The sequence below is a fragment of the Epinephelus lanceolatus genome, chromosome 24 (genome assembly GCF_041903045.1).
Source record: "Epinephelus lanceolatus isolate andai-2023 chromosome 24, ASM4190304v1, whole genome shotgun sequence".
Classification (NCBI taxonomy): Eukaryota; Metazoa; Chordata; class Actinopteri; order Perciformes; family Serranidae; genus Epinephelus; species Epinephelus lanceolatus.
Genome location: NC_135757.1, coordinates 22,850,080 through 22,870,259, shown reverse-complemented (window position 1 = coordinate 22,870,259; position 20,180 = coordinate 22,850,080). Strand labels below are relative to the sequence as shown.

General features: G+C 42.0%; 1 protein-coding gene across 3 annotated transcripts in view; it reads left to right on the top strand.

Moving 5' to 3' along the window:
- ncam2a (neural cell adhesion molecule 2a) overlaps positions 1 to 20,180 on the top strand; it is a 546,541-nt gene that overhangs the window by 286,040 nt on the left and 240,321 nt on the right. For 2 of the 3 annotated variants that reach the window (XM_078165635.1, XM_078165634.1), the window contains exon 1: positions 13,589 to 13,724. The exons of the other annotated variant lie outside the window; for it this stretch is intronic. In XM_078165635.1, the coding sequence (XP_078021761.1) occupies positions 13,664 to 13,724 (61 nt within the window). In that variant the 5' untranslated portion in view covers positions 13,589 to 13,663. Of the gene's footprint in view, positions 1 to 13,588; positions 13,725 to 20,180 lie in introns of those variants that run through there. 3 annotated transcript variants of the gene reach the window in all.

The following is a 20,180-nucleotide window of genomic DNA, read 5'->3' as shown; positions in this document are numbered from 1 at the left end:
CTTAAACCCAACCACGTGCCTGTGTTGGAAAAACGTAACCACATGTTTTTGTTGACACCCAGGGTACCTTGCATGTCATATCTTGATGTGGAAAATCCATGACAAAACGACAATATGTGTCAAGGTTAGAGTGAGAATGTGTTGAAGTTAGCCAAATAATGCTTGAGTTAACCATCAGCAAGATAAAGCAGTGGGAATTTTCTCAATATAATGTACATTTAAACTGATATCGATGATGATGGCTAACTAACTGAAGCTGTTACATTTCTATCTTCAAGGCCATAAGACTCCATTGACACAATTGTCAATTTACCTCGTTAAACAGGGGAGTTGCTGGTTTATTGCAGAGTTAGCTGGTTAGTTTAACCCTCTGAAACACCAAAGTCACACTCAATATAATGTACATTTAAACTCATATCAATGACGATGGCCAACTGAAGCCATTATGTTGCTCTCTTCAAAGTCACCAGACTCCATTGACAAAATCAGTCATTTCACTTCGCTCAGCATTGGAGTTACTGGTTTACTGCTACCCCGGTCGGTTTTGTTATTTTGTGACTTTGGTGAATCCAAACTAACCCTTTAAAACACCAAAGTCACACAACAGCACAAACTAACTAACTGATAGAGGCAATGGTAGACCTGTAACTCCTGTTTCATTGTGAAATAAAATGGTCTTTTTTTTTTTTGTTAATAGAGGCTGGCTTTGAAGAAAGCATAGATAAGTTTCATTTTAAGTTCAGTTCCCAGTCTGAAAACACTGTCTGACAGCAAGGTAAAGCAGTGAAAATGTTCTTAATATAGTGTACACTTAAAGTAATATTGATTATTCAGATGACAGCTGCCCCTGTCGACAGCACTCCATAGCTTGATTTCCGTGGCGCTACTCCTGCCTGCTTCTCCAAACTGGAAGCATGACAATGGCCGTCTACTGTAGGTTATACACTGTATATGGATAAGTACCTCATTCAGCCCACTTGAAAAGATCCCAACTACTGGTTTCTGCTTTCGAAAATAAGGCTGGTAATAATCTATATCTGTTATTGCCAAGGAACCCTAACTATGCTTCAACATCTTTGGCTCTAAGCCTAAAGCCCATTTGGTTCCTACTACAGATGCAAATCTTTTAAAACGAGATACAAATACATAGTCTTACTTGTAAATTAGGTTAATTAATTTCCTTAGAGAGCTGGTTATTGTAGAAACTCAAACAGGGGTAAACAGTGCATTTGTTGGAGACTATTTTCATCTGTGGATTAATACAAATTGAGTACTTACAGCAGCAGGATGGTGTTAAGTGGGAACAGGTTAACATGCAGATAATTAGGGAATGTATCTCCGTATGCACGTCTGCATATGGCCCATTATGGGTGTGTGTTGGTGTGTGGGGAAAAAGCCCATATGTGTGGGTTTCTGTTGCAAAGACAAACCGGCCTCAAGACAGAGATGGAGAGGATGAATTTTGGGTCCAAAATAGGAGAGGTTTCATGATGGATAGTACTCCAGCTAATAGTTTGTTGGCACCGAGACAGACAGCAACAGCAGGCTGTGGTCGAGAAGTGTCGTTTCCTGAGAAGAGACAGCGCGGCCGCCACATGAGCCATGGCTCCGTCTAGCACTGTTGGATCGCTCCCCCTACTCTAAATGGTAATGCCTCCCCAGGGCAACCCAGCATGGTACTACATATGGAGCTACAGCGTGCTCTTCAGTGGGTGTGTGTGGTCGGTCAAGTCATGTTTGTGTGTGTGTGGTCTTAGGACGGAGAGTAGCGAGCGTGCAGAGCAGCTGTGTCCTCGGCATTCAGCTGGTGGTCACTTCACCCAATCGAACTGGATCTCACGCACTGTTGATCCAATCACCTCAGCCGTCAAGCGCCATTGAGCCAATCAGCTAGGACATCGCACTCTGTCGAGCTTTGGACTGCGCTCAGGTTTAGGCACTGGGACACATTTTGGCACCACAACAATATTACAACTCGAACATGTAAGGAAAGATAGGAGCTCTTCTTCTTCTCCACTAAAAACATGACCTCACTCTTTTTGCGTCACCAGGCCTATAGCTGTTTGTCTCAGTCATAAGTGAGCATGTGCAAACACACATGCTGAGCCCCTTTACACTCAACCATGTCAGCTGACATGCACCATGATCTATGTTAATGAGAAATTAACGAGACCCTGTCAAATATGAATGAGTCATTAACATGTTCATGTCGGGAGCATCTGTGGGGCCTCGATGACACATGAACAGAAAATTAATGGATAATCTGTCAATTAAATAAATCCTTTTATTTCTGTCTGTCTGTCTAACTGCCTCTCTGTCTGCTGTATCTTTCTATCCATCTAATAACATGATATTGAAGATGGCAGGCATGTAGACTGTATGGCCAAAACTATGTGGACGCTTGGTCTGAGTTTCAGTCCTTGTTACCCAACATAAGAGATTATTTGACTAGTTCAAAAGAAAACAGCAATTGCTGTAAAGTGTGTAACACTCAGTAGTTTGAGAACTCCATTTTGGCCTACCATACACACTAGGCTGGTGTTTTCCTTTTCTCTGTCTTTCTGAAATGCACATCATGTAGTTAAGGCCTATAATCACATTCATGTTGTATTGCCGAGCCAAAGGTCTGACATTAGTTACATGGATAACGCAGCCAAACATGACCAAAGATGTGATTCTCTTACTTACCAATAGAAATATGAAGGAGTTAAATCCAATGACTCAGTTGCTGTTTAGCAGCGAGGCAACGGAGATAGCAACCCTGTCTTACTCCAGATGTGGCTATTAGCACCGATAAAAAAAAAAAAGCCATCCTTTCACGTCGGTATGATGTGCAGCTGGTTGCCATTATAGATTAATGGCGTCAAGTGGTGTCGGCAAAACGCGGCAGGACAAGAATGAAAATAAGGCGCCGAAAGTTTGAATGGGACAGGCGGGGGTTTTGGTGGATGGGTCCAACAAACACCGACTTTCACCCGGGGGAGAAGTGTTTGCGTCTCATGAGATTATAAAGCCAAACCCTGTTCTTTTTCCTAAACCTAACCATGTGTTTGTTGTTTAAGGAAAAAAATTCAATTTGCTGCGTTGTACAGGTGGATCTTGAAAGAAGACAATGCATTTAACAGGCAGAAATTGACACTGCATCCCATTTCAACAACCAATGCACCCAGGGTACTTGGATGTATCTGGACGTGGAAAGTCCATGACCAAACGTCGATATGTTACAAGGTCGGAGGGAGAACGTGTTGGACATAGTGTACAAAAGAGACTCTCCATGTTTTGTCTGCTCCAAGTTAATCTCAGCTCAGTGAGTCTGCAACTTGCCACAAGTTGGTTCGTATGAAAGTTAGCCTGATGCACTGGTCACAGTTCTTATGAGAATGAGCAGTAGGCCAATAAGACTCGGGCTAAGGGAATCTTCCCAAAAAAAACCTTCAAAGATGCCACGGCTTAGCTTCCGGTAGCCTGCAGCTTCACTTTTGGAATGCATGACACACGGTCCTGATGTTTGTTAGCTTGCCAACCTCTGGCAAGGCACCATAAAGTTAGTTGTTTGTAATTTTGACCTCCAACAACTTTATCTTCAACTCTGTAAATTCACCAGCAAACTGTTGGCTGCCAGACCATACATGTGCCGCACCTGTGAACCGACTGCTGCACACTGGCCAGATTAAGGAAGTAACTGCAGTGTTCATGGAGCTTTGCCAAGCTTAGTCACAAGAGACTTGGTTTTGTTTTTGGTGGCCAAATTTTGTATTATGTCTCAAATTGAGTAATTTGGGGCTACTCCTATGAAGTTACTTTAGACTTTCTTTGTTTTTTAAAAGGTTTTATTATAAGGTGTTAAATACTTCCATATTGGCCCCATGACATTTATCCACATAGGTGGGTTTACCCAAGTGGACCCCAGATAAGATGCCCATTTTGGACCCGTGCCCACTTTGTACCCATGTAGCCCCAGCATGACCTATGTGGGGCCCACCTATGTGGGCATGGGATCAGTACTGAACACATGGACAATCCAATATGGGGCACATGTTTCAGTCCATTTACTACCTACATGGGCCCCACATACAAATGCTGTCTGGATAGTTATCATTACAGGCCTAGGCAATGGTTCACAGAAAAATGGCCACTACTATGACCATCCTGCTATGCTGATTTGAAATAGAATGTCAGCTTAACTCAAGTTCAATGTTTGTGGGCCAACCCTTCCAGTAGTTTTGTGGCTAACAAATCCCTGCAGCCAGGTTCTGAAAACTGGCGGAAAGCCTTTCTCAAAAAGCTGTTGTCGCTGCATATTGATGCCCATAGTTTTAGAATTAAATGCTCAACAATTATGCTTGCGTGTCCACATATTTTTGGCCAAGCAGTGTACATTTTCTCAAGGAAAAAAAAAGATGCAAATATTCAGAGGAAAACAAAACAAAGATCCTCAGTGTAACCCAGAAGGCACATTCATTCTCACATAAAACTGGGATAGAACAAAGTTGATAGCATTATGTAATAAGAAGTGGTCTCACAGGCTTCCCCTTCACTTGTAATATCCAGATACATATTTGGCAGTCAACAGAGCAGTTTTGTTCATGTCTTCCAAATTTTTACCCCTGTTTGAGTAAAAGATTTCTTGGCTTATAAAGATATGATAATTAGATGATAGCTCTCTCGATACAGTGCATAGCTGTCTCTCTATCTCTGTTTCACAACAGATCAATGCTGGACTGAAATAACGTCTCCCACAGAGAGTGACTGGCGTTATTTCCTGTTGATATGGCGATAGTGTGAACATCATATCCCTGACTCATTAAGGCTCCGACTCATTAAGTGGACGCTGAATTAACCACACACATTTCAGCATGGAGCTCTCAGAATTCAAGGACTTAAAATCGCTTCATTTCTGAGACCGCCGCCATCCATATTACTTTCATACTTTCACTGAGCTTCTTGAACTGTGAAGCCAGAGAATTGAAGAGAGAGGCCCACTCACATAATGACTCACCAAATCCAAAGGCACGACTTGGAGTTAATGGCTATGTGGGGTGCGTTCGCATTTCAAAACAAGGTCACAGTCTGCTTCTGAGGCAAACCCCCGATCAGGAGCATGTGATTTATGAGTCAGCAGTGCTCTACAGGGGTCTGGTGGATGTGTTTTTTTCCCTGCCTGAGCTGTAATGAATGGAATCTAGAAGGCGTTAATTTGGTGGCACAGAGGACTAACTGCCTCATCTCCTCTTCCCATGGTGACAGCGAAAAAACAGCCATTCACACAAGTCAATTAGTCCTGTGCTGACCCTTAAAAAGTCTGGAAACATGAAAAATGGCACTGAAGTTCCATCAAAAACCCAAATTAGAAAATAAATTACTATACTAAAACAAGGGAGGTGACATCTCAAATAAAAATGATACCACTTACAAACTCAACGTCTACATCTATTAGTCAATATTAGATTCTGGCAACATTTTTCTGGCAACTGTTGTAGCCATTGCTGTCTGTTCGTAGTGGTTACAAACAACTTTAATGGAAAAACAATGCCATGGAGACTTCTCAACCCACTCCCACACCTCTGTCTATTCTTCTGCCCTCCATCCATATCTACACTTGCTTCCAAATGCTTATATTTTTCAGATTTTGGTAACTGAATGCTACATTTTGAAGGTGTAGTGGGAATGTTTCTTTATATTTGATTAGATTTAAGCCAGTGTGTTGTTTCAGTTTACTGTCCAGAGAACTATGTTCAGATTCATGTGATCTGTTATGTCTAAAACCTGATGAATAGCATTGTTTAGTACCACTCTCAAAGCAGAAATAGGTAAAATCTAGGGATGCAAGATACTGGATTTTTTCCTGTTATCCAATGCCAATATATAAAAACATATTTGGCCGATAACCGATACCGATATTGATATATCCACTTTTTTCCCCACCTAATTTTAGTGATCATCTGGCCCACCAGCAAGCCGATATTGGCCAATATGATGTACCGATATTATCAGCATGTTGGTCAGTGCCGATATTTCATTTTTAAGCCAAAATACCGATAATGTATTTTGAAAATAAAATCTTGTATGCTAGGGAATCAATTTTATTTCATGTTGAGTACCAAAACTGACATTTGTTGAAATTGGACAGTGAGGTAAAAGGGTGTTTTATGCCTAGTCCACATGGATTTGGGTATACTTTAAAACTTCATTTAAAAACCTAATCCCAATTAAATGCCCAGTCCCTTTTACTAGCCTGCTTTGGCTACACATTTTGACCAATAAATGCCTGCCTCAGTTAGACGCTTTTGTTCTTTGGATGCTTTGGAGTTCTTTGGATGCATGAAACTGGGTTGTTGGCTACCTAAATATATATGTCCACTCCTTGATTACCCTGTAAATTATTTGTATTCCTTCAGTCGGGAAGGGTCCTCAGATTAAAAGAATCAAAAGGGTTTTTCATAGAAATTAATCCAAGTTGTGAATATTGTTTTAACAAGATAAAGTGGTGTTGTGTCAGCGTGCTGGTTGCTGTTATCCCCAAGTGTTGTAACTCTTTCGCCATTGGATACACTGTCGGTGCCAGATCAAATGAATGATTCATAATTGTTATGTTATCTGAAGCCTAATTTTTATACAAGTAATATTCATACTGGTTAGAATAGACTATTTGATTCTATTTTCCAATCTTTGCTGAGCAACAGTTTTGTGTGAAAGGAATTAAAGGCCTGTCCCATATAGACGCCTGTCCCAAATATAAGCCTGCTGACTTCAGTGATTTTAGTAAATAATAGTACGGGCTATAAACAGAAGTTTTAGGTTATTTTAAAATGTAGTATTTTCGTTTTTGGCCAGGTCCCCTGGAAGTGTGCTCAGCGTTTAAGACAGTTTTTCGCCGTGGCCAAACTGTGGAGTACAACTTCCAGATCCATCATGTGATGCCATAGGGCCCAAAAAAGTTTTTAAGAGATGTCTGTAAATCAGTAGATATATTTCACAACCCCCACGAAATTATTCGTTTCACTTTCAGGATTTGATTAATTCAGTCCAAGAACATTTGGAAAGTCTAGAAGAGCCACATAATTAAATAATTTTACTCCCATTCAAGCTAGCGGAGTACTAAGTCAGAAGTTGACCACTCACTATGAGCCCAACGATGGTGAGGATACAGGTTATGTTATACCCAGGAAGTCAGACTTTTTTGGCTTCACGTGTCACTGAGCAACTTTCATAGCAATAAACGGGGCCCTTCCTCCAACGCCGTATCCAGTTTGATTTATACATCCGTGGTCTCAACCTTTCATCCACACACAAACTGTGTCTGAAGTCACTGAAAACAGTGCTGCTCTATGCTGAGGGTCAAGATTTTCCTAAACACTTGTAACATCAGAGTGTGTGCATTTATCTTCTTTGTGAGGTGACACAAATGTGGTGACATTTTGAGCAATGTGTGCAAATAGTGCTGGCTTTAATCTTACTAACACAACTTTTTATATGTTTATACAGAAATGTATGGTAACTCATTCACTATATTGAGGAACAGAGGCATCAGAATGTGCTACAGAGGTCACTGCTTCAGGTAGCCCTCCAGTAACAGCTTTTTTACTTCTGACTGCTGATTAAACAACATTATCTTCTTTGCATGGCTTTATGGTCAGAGATATCTTCGCCTCTTGGTTTGGAATGCTCTTGACAGCACTTCAATTCTGTTTTTTGTTTTTGTTTTGTTTTTTGTTAATTTGGACAGAGAGTTTTTTTTTTCTTCTTTAACCACAGTGCTTGTGTGGACAGGATTTTTTTTGAGCGCAAAGGAGGGACAAAACCTTGTTTCCAAAAATACCTGCATACGTGTGGACAACATGTTAGTTAACCATGACATGACTGCTTTTTGTTCTGGTGTCAAGAGTTACTCTTTAAAGGTGCAGGTTATGTGCTAACTAGCTAACTAGCGTCTTGAATCTGTCCTATCAGTCTTCCAGTTTCCTTTTTTGAATGAATACAGTCCAACGCCGCCTGCTGCTATGCAAAGTTATTTCTTCTCACACAGGGACAAAACCTACATGCAAGTTGGCCATTGGTTGTAGTCTCCATGGTGTGTTCATGTGCAGCTTTTTGGCTGAGACACGGATGATGTGAGGCGCTGCAACAGTCGGCCTTTGGAGTGTCTGAATAAAGAATCTATGGTGGCCTTCAGGTAAAGTGAAAATGTGAAATCCTATCCACAGCCAGTGTTTGGTTTGTCTCTTCTGGGCTACTGTAGAAACATGGTAGTGTGACATGGAGGACTGTTGAAGCGGACCTGCTCCCTGTGTAGATATACAGGGCTCATTCTAAGCTAAAACAAACCCTAATGAAACATACCTATGAATATGATATTCCATTTCTGCCGATAGCTCTCTCTGAATCCTTCACACTGCACATACAGTTTTGTCTTTCAGTGCTCATCCTGAAGCTGCAGTGTCAAGCCAGCCCTCTGACTGCACTTCTCCTCCTTTTTATCCTCTGTTCTTTATAGTACTAGGAAGACGTAGCTCCGTCTTCTCTCTTTGTGCCAAGTGTGTGTGTGTATGCCTGTGTGTGGCCATTATACAGCTTATTATGCCAGCAGGCCATCTGTTGCCTGCTTAGTACTGGCCGACTGGGAAGGACAGCGAGCATGAGGTTGTCCCTCTTTACGTTTCATAGACAGCTAATGTCCCCGGCTCCCTCGTTTGCCTGTGCTCCCTCTGACACCTGAACATCACGCTTACTTACATTCACAAAAAACACCCATGCATGGATACCCGAAATGTATTCACGCGCGCGCACACACACACACACTCTGTGACACAGGCCAGACACACGGAGGACATGACTGAGCCAGATTTGGGCCAGGTGGGGACTTTCTAAGCAGACGGGCGCTCTGTTAGGTCACTGCAGGTGGATGGGGTCCTGGCAGAGGCAAAGTCAGACAGGCACTTGTGCAGCCAGCGCGGGCCCTGCAGTGTTCCGCAGGCAGATGGTCATACATGGCCATGGGAGTTATTAGAAAAGAAATGACAGAGTGAAGTCTGATTCCTGGTTTTTCCGCGACTTTCTCCATGTGTCTTTGTTCTCTTCCTTCCCTTTAATCTTTTTCTGCTCCATCTTCATTTCTTCTGTCTTCATTCTTTACCTCCCACATGTCTATTACCTCCACCGTTTTTAAGTTAACCTTTTCAGGAGCAACTATTCCAGCCCTCTCCCCCAGTATGCCTTGGCACACATGGTAGACATTTATACTACAACATCAATCACAGCCTCTGCTCGCAGCGGCCTCACAGCTTCAAAAAGATGGGTTCACGTCAGTGTTACTTTTCATCTTCAATGGGGGGAAAAAAACATAACGTGATTTTCAATTTCAAATTAAGGGTTTCAGGAAGGAAGTCGTCCCGCTAAGACGTTCCTTCTAATTCTCTCCATGCCACAAAGAAAATGAGAAAATGCATCATTTCAATTTGCTTTAAGGGACGGATCATTTACTCCGCATTATTTGAAACACTCAAAGTATTAGCCTAGTTTGTTTGCAGGCATACATAACACAGTTTTGTGTCTTCCTTTCTGTGATGTCAACATATTTGAAACGTTTTTTTTGCCAGTCTTACGAAAAGATCCTTACGCTATCGGCACTGATGTGTTTGTTATGTCGTCAGGTAGATAAGAAACTCTTTAGCTGTGAGTCTCATTTTAAGCACGGTGGATAAAAGCAAAGCTGTGAGTCATAATGATACTTTAAAAGTCTGTGGAATATTAATAACAGGCCTATCTGTGATAAAATAAACATAATATAAATGAGAAATATGTTCAGAGCAGTATTCTCCAGGATTTCCCTATGCTTTCTCTGTTGATATTGTGAGTTTAGAGGCTGTGGAGGCATCTTCTGTGTTGCTTTATGTTCTGAAAATATATCAACGCACTTTAGATTTGAAATATGGAGTGTACTGACTGTAGTGTTGCCGCTGTGACACCCTAAAGTTCATCTAAGGTCAGCCAGAGCATAATAACTTTGATAGTTTTGCTTCACTTGCTAGTTTTATAGAGACATACCAGCAAACTACAGGCGTATCATGAGAAAAGTAAATGCTGACATTGTTACTGTTCGTCTTTGAAGCAGCTGCTACTGTCAGTGGAGCAACATTTTGGCTCACTGTGGTATTTGTACTTTCAAAACAAGTGCAAAATGCTAATTTGCCTGAGAACATTGCAATCACATGGTGTCCACAATGAATCCAAGGCCCACAAGCAAGTCAGAAAAGAGCTTCTTTCATGTTCCCGGAGCTCCCTTGAACGCCTCGGCTGTTTAAACCCTCGCCAGTGAACCTGAAAGCGGCCCAAGCGCTGTCTAGGCGCTGCCGCAACTCCGCCAAACCCTGTGTGAGACGGACTTCAGTTGCCGTGTAGCAGACAGCTCCCTTCGCTCCTCTGCAGAGTCCATTCTTCTGCTGCTCCTGGCTGCTGAGTTGGAGGGTGGTGGCTGGTGGGGGGGCTGTAGTTTTCCAGCCCAGAGAGGGATAAATAAAGCACTAGACAATAGAGTCACTCTCCATGGACTTCAGCCTCTGGGCGATGCTCCAGCCATACCGGCCAATCGCTCAAATGGAAATTAGAAGCAAGGAGACAGATTGTGAATAGTACATTTACTCGAGTTGGCCCCGGACAGATCGATGGAGCAGATTCCACAGGGCAACGACAGAAATTGAGGTGAAGGGGGCAAGGAGTGTTTGTGTGTGTAGATTTTGTATGTGCTTAGACTATGCGTGACCTCATAATGACCAGGAAGCCACTACCCGTCACACATCCAACAGCGCCTACCTCATTTCCCAGCGATGGCTCTTTTCTCTCCCATCGTTGTCTTGTCTTTGCTCTCACATACGTTCAAGGCCGGCCACTAGAGAAGCTGCCTCCGCTTGCCAGGGTGCTGTCACAGAGCAGAACAGCCTTAAACGGGGACATTGTTTCCTTTGTCCTCAAGCAAGTCAGTCACCCAAGAGCAGGGGTAAACACATCGGAGAGCTCTGCGGAAGATTTCAGGCACGCTGCGGCTAGAAAGGATATGAATTGAAGACATGATAATGAAGGGGTTAGCAAGAGGAGAGGCTGTAATCAGTATTCAGTGGCTTGTTTTAAGGGCCGCTTGGAGGAGTGTCCATTGGGGTATGAGTGTATATGCTAAACAGATGTGTGTGTGGTTTTGTGTTTAAGGAGTTAAATGGTCACAGGTTTCAGGTAATGATTTCAGCTGGAACAAAGTGAGAAAAAGAGGCAGGTGGCCGCTGTGTGTAAAAGTCACCTGAGACAACCACAGCCACACACCTTCCAGTGTTTACCACAGATCTTTATTTCACCAGCAGATCAGATCAGTAAAGATGAAAGACACAGACATCAGGCCATGAGAGGGGAGTGGGAAGAGGGAGGCAATAGCATGCCACTCTCCCGTATTTGCCATGCATACATCACTCCTGTTGCGGTGCAGATAACCTTCTGCCACTGTTATCTCCGCGCGCCGCAAGAAGAGCCCAGTGTTTACAGCCCCCTCTCATCCCCACGTCACAGCATGGGGGAAAAGACTCCCCTCCAATAAATTGTTCCTATCAGACCGAGGCATAAGTCGCAGTTGCTGCATCAAATTCAGTGGTGCCACTAGGCTCTAATGAATTCTCCCTGCTCGCCCCCGCACGTCCATTGAGCCTCGGCAGCAAGTCTTTCCAATCGGCTGGGCTGCTCAGTGCAGAGCTATCGATAACGAGCCCTGGGGGGCTTGCCAGTAAGTGCAGCAAGGCCCCATAATGAAGGAGCCCAGGGCTCTGGCGAGAAAACAACCAGCGTAATGAGAGGAGTGCGGCTGAAGCGGAGGTTGCCAGGGGTTTCTGGGGTCAGTGTTAGGGGAGGCGCTGCTTGAGTTATTGCAAAGACAAGCTTCGGGGAGTTGCTAAGGAGGTGGCAGATATGTGTGCGATCATGTATATGTCGAGCATGATGTAGGGGTTGTTTCCTGTCTGTGGCTTGCCGCATTAGGGCGGGCTACCTTCAGGCGACGGTGACTGGCGGAGAGGGTTCTCCTCCATCTGTTCAAACATTCCAGACGTAACCAAACATTTGTTGTTTTCTCACAGAGGGCAGCAGTGGAACAGACTCAGGCTCGGCTCACTCTCTGTTGAGTCATCCCACCAGCAGCCAGTGCCTCTTGTCTTTTCAAGTCGCTGGTGTTGTTCAGACTTAATGGTCTGATTAGTGATGTGCAACTCTTGAACAATTTGTTCCATCTTTTTAGTGGATTGGGACTGCCAATTCACCCCAGTGAATCGCAAATGACTGATTGAACGAGCTATTAAGAGAATTGTGAACTATGTCGTGTCAATTGAACGCTGCTAGAGGCTGGGATACAGTTAATCATTAGTTGCAATTGGACAAGAGGGCTGGCTTCAATGAAGTTGCGACTACTTTTTTGATTCTCTTTCACAGGTTAATGGAGCTCTGCCCTGCCCTAATGCCCTGGCCTGGCATTAGCTTACAATGTGTCTTTTGTTTGTGCAGTGATTAAACAAACACAGCAGTTAAAGTTTTTTAAAAAAAAGGATAGAAATGATCATTTGTTGCATCTAATACAAAACTGAACACATAAAAAAGTCCAATATCCACATCATATCTCCCTCTGAGAAGATTAAAGCTTCCATTAAAACATCATCGACCTGCTGTTTGTTGGGCTTTTTATAATTGCCTCCTCAATCTCCACACAGCTCTTATCGCTGCTGTCACACTTAAAGGTCTGAGAGGTTAGCATGTTAATTTGGAGCAAGTCTGGCTTTACGCCTGCTGTGTGCAACGCCCAGTGGTGGTCTTAGATTCTGAAGCCCATCGATCGAGACTTCCCCATTCAAAAAAATGAAGGAACAGCTTTTTTAATTTCAACTGACAGTAATGCCTCCATCTAAAATATGTACATATACTTCAGGATGTGGTGATTCCCTCAGAATAATCACTTTCTGTGGTTTGTTTTCAAAATATGACGTTCAAAGAAAAATGTGGTCTCTTAGCTCAAATTGCCACTAATATGAGGGAAGTTGAGTGGAGGAAGAGGATAAGTTGAGTCACATTTGGTTAAATTATATTCCGTTCTTATAACTCCCCCTAGTTGATTCATATTTATGTATTGCTTTAAAGTCAACCTGCCAATCTTACCAGTTGTTGTATTGACTTACTATCAGTCCTTCTCCCACTGCTCTGTCCAAATCCACGAGAGATCCTGAAGCTGTCTTCTGTTTATAGAGGTGTGGCATGATGGTCAAAATCCAAAATGAAAAAAAGTAAAAAGTAATGGTGTCCACTAGGGCCATAACGGTACATGTATTTGTGTCAAACCGTTCGGTAAGCGACTTTCGGTTCGGCACGACCCTGTACCGAATTATTTGGCGCAGGATATTATTTTATTTTATTTTGTTTTATTTTGATTCTGTTTTTGCGAGCCGAACCATTTAAAATATCTAGTTCCCTGACGGACATAATTTAGTGATGGGCCGAGTCCGACCGTAAATCTCCGCTTTCACTTTGTGCAGCGCATTCTAGCATTTTGACAACATGGCAAGTGAGCCTGACGAACCTGAAGACCCACCCGCAAACTTTAAGTCCTCCGTTTGGGAACACTTTGGTTTCAGGGTAAAATACGAAGATGGAAATAAACAAGTGGACAAGACAAAAGCAGTGTGCCGACACTGCAGAACAGCAGTCGGGTATGTACTTGGAAACACGTCTAACATGCTAACGCATCTAAAGCGACACCACCCGAGTTTGAACGTTAACCGGCACGACTAGAAAAAGCAATCTGGTGCAAACTACGATATCGTCGTCGTTTAAAAAGAAAGAGCGTTTCCCTGACCATCGCGCTAAAGAAATAATCAGCGCCACTGGAGTTGAGTAAAATTGTTTAAGCTACACTTTAGATATAAGCATGTTTTGTTTACTGCACTTTAACAAAGTGGGAAAGCTAAGTAAGTTCCTAGTAAAACTGAATCTGAGCAGGCTTTAAAGCTGACCAGCTGCACTATACTTTTTATTTTAATTGAGTAAAACTGTTAAAGCAGAAATGTATATTTATATTTTTCATTCAAAAAATGTGTTAAAAAAAGCAGGATTTTATATATATTTGTTTCATTCAAAAATTGTGTAAAAAGAGTTAACTGCTGTGGTGGTATGTTTTAATAAGGTTACCAATAAGTAAAAGATATTTAATAGTTGTCTATTTTTTTCATTACTTTGAAGTCACCTTTGAAGTGTTGCTCAAATACTTGTTAATGTATTTACGTCATCACAAGCTTGTGTGTGTCTTTTACTTGCAACAACGCACCCCAACTGAACGTCATCTAAAGTTTGTATTTGGCCAAGAAACTATTAATGCTTTTCATCGTTATCTGAGCCCCATTTTAACATTACATTTTGCATTCCCTTGTGCACTAGGGGTGGTGTGATCGATCTTAAAATATTGAAACTCCCAATACTATGTTTTCATTTTGAAGTTCGTTCCTCACATCAATACAATCAATACCAGAAAAGGGATAGTTTCTCACTTTTATGTTATATGTATTTGTATTTCAAGAGTAAAACTGTCCGTGCAAACAATGTTCTGTTGTCGTGAACACATCCAGAGCATGTATTCTTTGCTTCTCCACTGCTTTTGTGTTGTCAGTACTTAATCAATGACTTGAGATTGAGCAGCATCTTCTTCAGCAGGATTTATACTTCTGCGCCTTCTAAGCCTCCATAAAAATTGCATTTAAAGTCTTGTGTCCTTCAGGGGTTTATACTTTGGGATTTATCCTGGCTTCATATGAGCAGAGGAAATCTCCGCTCGTCGCTAGGCTAATTTATACAATGAAAAATGCTATAGGCTGGCGCTAATAATGTTAGTATGTTGCATTTGTTTGTAAAACATGTTTAGTATAAGACGGCTGTTTTGTCGGTAAACCTTGTGAGCTTTAATGGAGCCGGATTTTGTAACGTTTCCTTTGTTAAATGTTGCTGTTGTCCTAGGCTTCATATGAGTATAGAAAAAGTCTGCTAGCTGCTAGGCCAATTTAAATAATGTAAAATGCCATAGGCTTGTGCTAAAAAGTGCTTTCAAATCAGATCATCAGCATTGGTTAATGTTATATTTTAACACTGTCTTATTGGTCATAGCTTGTTGTTACTTAAGCAGATTTATTATTCACATAAATCATGACACACCACTTTTCCCCACGTTACAAAAAAACAAACTAAAAGCCACTTTTATTAATAAAAAGTATTGAAGCTTGCTCAACTTTGATTTGTATGTCACGCCCATCTGCAGCGACAAGTGTCAGGTGTCAGTTTGTAGCTTCATGTCACGAGCTTGAATTGAAAATAACTTGCAGCCTGTTGCTGTAGCTCATATTGTGAACAAAGCATAAGAATGTAATGCATACTGTTAACAGTACAGATTCATATTGTAACTTCCTAACTTCATAAAGCCTGTAATGTCTGTAATTGCTCAGACGCAGGAATCATGACTCCTTGAGCATTAAAAAGAATCACTTAAAATGGCAACCAAAAAAATGTCTTCAACTTAAATGTCCGTACCATTTGTTCCATATGCTCCATTTTTCATCATAGGGTGAGTAAAAAGGGTAACTCTTCAAAAATGTGTGGTCACATGACCAATTCTGTCTATGTCTGCCTAGATGTAAGGGGTGCCTCAGCTTCCCCACTGGCTCAAATTACCCTGCCCTCGCCTACAGTGTCTTTATGGGAGTGTTTAGGCAGTGGTTCCCAACTGGTGCAGCCACGGGGTCCAGATTTCTCCTTAGCCATCCACACAGTTTAATACATTCGGCACCATTCTTGTGTTTGGCCATGTTGTCGAGCTAGTTTGCTGTCTCTGTCAAGTAAATGTCCATCCATCACTCACTCTACAGCAAGAAACAGCACTTCAAAATAAAAGTTCTGCACTGAAAATTCACTGTACTTAAAAATACAATGTGTTTTTTACAAACTCAACACATTGACAAGTCACTTGCCGTCCATTCAGAATGGACCTGTGACCCACTTTTGGACCGCGACCCACCAGTTGCTCCTGATGTTGCACCTCTGGTGGTGCCTACTTGAAGTTCCAGCTGCTGAATGAATTCCTCTAATACCTGCACACTGTTTATATCTGTTTATCCATCTGTTTGAGTCAGATCATTCAGAATAACAGGTTACAAGTATGCAGGCAGTAATTAATTTGGCAGTCACTATTAATTATGAAGATGTGCGTGTTGCCCCTTTGCACTCTATTTTGCAGCATATATTTTGCGCTCTCTGACTGAAAAGCAGCCTCCCATTTCTTTCAGCGCTTCGACTACAAGATGAAATTATACTAACAGATGATGAAAGAGAAATGCTTGATGCAGATGGGTGTTCTGAAAAGAGAACCATCAGGAAATAGAGTACGTGGGTATGATCCTGTGAATTAGGATAAAATGGAAATCCATCTCTGTGGTTGTTATCCATTTAGCACAAGCTGAATTGAAATGGGTTAAGCTTTAATAACCTGGTTAAATCCCCAGTGTGAGCTGCCAACAGGAAAGCATGTTCTATGTTGACAAGTGTCAGCTTAGCAAATAATCCACAACAATCAGCCTGTAAACTTAATTACAGTGGGTTTTGTCAAATGGTGCCGCAGCTAGGAGCGGGGTGAGGTTATCTTATGCATGTCTACCTGCTTTGCTTTGCTGTTTCATTCACAATGGAAAACACTTTGGTGTCGTTGCAAATCTGACCAAAGAAACTGCTGAATACATTTTTTGTGCATTTGGAAAAAAGGTGAGCCAGGCTTACTTGTACATAAAGAAAGGCATTCACTGTTCAGACGGCTGAAGTGTCTGGAATAAGAGCATCCTAGATTCGCTGAAATGTGGAGCCAAACCGAGGCATAATGGTCCCTGTTTGCAGTGCATCAGCAACTTTATTTTGTCTGTCTGGAAAGATGTGGGTTGCCCATTTTTAAGGGCTGCTCTATTATTTTTTTTGGATGTTTATTTTAAGGTTCATTATGTAGCTTCCCAGTAGTGTTCCTTATGTATCCACAGAATTTAAATTTTGGTTGAAGCAGTCCTATGTATTTGCGTGATATCATATAGTATTCACTACTTGTTACACTGTTTCTTCTGCACATCTCCAGTCTGATATTCAGTACTTTGACATGCACAGTTAAGTCGAGCTACAGTCATAGCTCGACTTGGCCATTTAATTGGACTGCTGTCCTTGTCCCAGTATACAAGCACAGGGGGGGAATTGATTTCTTGACCAAAGTATGTCCAACTCCGCTACACTAGGTGGCGATATGTACCCTTCTATCTTGTTAGTATTGAACCTTTTTCCGGTTGACCTATCATGCCACAGATCAGACAATCGACAAACAAGTTAGCTATGGTTAGCTTAAGTGGTACCATGTTGGATAACTTAAAAGCTTCCGTCCATTTCGTCTATCCAAAAATCTGGTTTTAGTTGGACTAACACAATAAAATACAACAAAGTTTCTGTAATGTCATGCTAACATACAGAGTGTGTTCACTCTAACTGATTTCCGTGTGGGAGGGGAATTTGATTTCCCTTACCAACCACTAGAGACCAAGGTACCTGCTTGAATCTGCATTCTAAGTACACACCGATGTGTAGCCATGCTAACATATCTGTTTTGCTGGGGTTTTAAGAATGGAGAAGATATGGGGAGATATTGGGAAGACCGGGCAATTAAAACAGCCTTGATAGCAGCGTTTATCTTATTTTTAGCACTTGTAGTTAGTCACGGTTTGACAACAGCTTGACAATGGCGTTAGTACCGCTGTGGTGCTGTGTCTTAATGCCAGCTGAATCAGTCAACTTGAACTCAATGGATTGGGCTGATTCAAAGACCTTGAACCAGGCAACCTTTGCATGTTTTCGCGTCAAAAAAAAAAAAAATCTGACGTGACCTGACAGAATTCTGCATGATGATATCACTAAATATACACCTTCCAATCCTGCCTAATGTGCGTCTTCCGAACTGAGCCAAGCCTTCGTAGAGAGTAGCTGCTAGCGATCTTACGTTCCCAGTTTGGAGAAGCAGATAAGAATACCAGCATGGAAGCCAAGCAACAGACTCCTGTGGACGCTAGTTTGGAACCAAAAGTAACACAAACTAAATGATCCAGACCAGCAGCTCCCGTGTTCTGCAAGGTAAAATCACTGTTTCTGTCAATGGTGTCTGGTGGCTTTGAATAGAATAATAGAGAGGCTTTCATTCCTAGTTGGAAAGGCTGTCTGATGGCAAGGTAAAGTGGTGAGAATAATCTGAGCAAGCGTACACTTAAACATAAATGGATTTTTTTTTTCAGGTGATCCTTTTTCAGGAGGCTAAAATCCATTTTGCTGCTGCGCCCATACACAGGAACCAGACTCCTTTGACAGAAACAGTGATTTTACGGCTGGTTGAGTTGCTGGTCTACCACTGCCTCAAGCATTTTGTTTGTCAGAATCAAACCTTGAATCTCAATGTGTCTTTACCTGGTTGAGTAAAGGTTTAATAATAATAAAATAGCACCATCTTCCATCTCCATATACATGATACAGTCATAGTCAGTTGGGGAATTGTGTATGTGGGAGTTAAGGGAGGGGAGGGCATCAGCACTGTAACCTATGTCACTGCTCTTTGCTAACAGCTTAGTGTGTTTCCATTTAAAAAAAAAAAAAAACCCTTGTGGGCATGGATTAGCAGGCTGCACCGTGTTCGCTCTGCTGTAACTGTCAGTCACCTTTTGCACCTTAATTGACCTACTTATAGGGTCAGGTCACACATGCTGAGGCCCACAATATCGGTGACCATGAGAGCCCAGAAATACGAGAACCTGGAGGCCAGTTTGACTCTTGACTCTTGACCCAGGATTAGCATGGTTAAAAACAAAACTGAAACCATAAAGGATTGATCTGGCCTTCGTGGTGAGCTTCATGCGTCCGCTTGTTAACCATCTGAGCTCAGGACACATTTGTGGTGCGCCAGTTGCTTTGGCCTTATTTCAGTCATTGATTATTCCAACCTCATGCAAAATTATCATCGAAGCACCAATCTGTGTCTTGTTTCAAACACACAAATGAGATTCTTGAATCAATTTGAGTGTGTAGACACATCTTCCATCCCATCATTTAACTGTCTTTGGCAGCGTTGCCCTTTTTGAATGAAGTGCATGGGGCCACCATTGTAAATAAGGATGTTTTTTTTTTTTTAATAATTTGAGTTTCTACTGGTAAATTAACAACCCTCTTGGAGCTAGATGCTTTTCAGAAATGGCAAACAGAGTCAAAGAATTAGCGGTCAAATATATACTTCAAAAATTTTACATTGCATGAATGATGCTAAGATAAATAAGCTGTGATTATTAAAATGTTATAAAAATGAACTTATTGACCTGTTGCATACAGATGAGCATTTATTTCAGCTTTGATTTCCAGCTTCAGCATGATCAATATCACACAATATACAGTTTCCTGCATGGGTTGATGTTAAGCAGCAGTTTTGATTTGCAGCAATCCTGTCAGTCCCCCTATAAACACAACCCACAATGCAGCTGCAGCATATTGTGGCCGCAATTGATCCTTAGCATCAAAACCAGTGTCAACGCCGCCACTACATTACTGCCTCGCCAATCAAGATCTTTGCTATTGATTTACATAACGTATACAACCGAGCTCCTTGAATGCTTCTATGTCAGTAGGAAGCCACATATGGTTTAGTTAGCTGCATCACGTTATTGCCCACATTTGACTGATGGATCTCTGCGGTAAGAAAATTCCCATTAGATATTGTAAGCTGCAGGCAAGGCTGCTGCTGCTTGTTTGGAAGGAGTGATACTCTTCCAGAAGCCTATCCAGCGGGGAAGGAAACTGCCATGAGAGAAGAATGCATGGGACAAGACCCAGTTTCTATGGAAACAAAAGAAATCTAAAAGAGGAGTTGGGAGGGTGGGAAAAGAGGGATAAGAGAGAAAGAAGGAGGAGGATATATTGGAATATTTTTGGCAATTGATGATCATAAAAGGAGGTGTGTGAAATGCTGCGGTCCCCCGTGGTCGCTGGTTATTTATTCATCAATCACATGCATGGCACAACAGCCCTCGTAGCTGCAGTTCATGGCTCCTTTCAAATCCAAGCAGCAT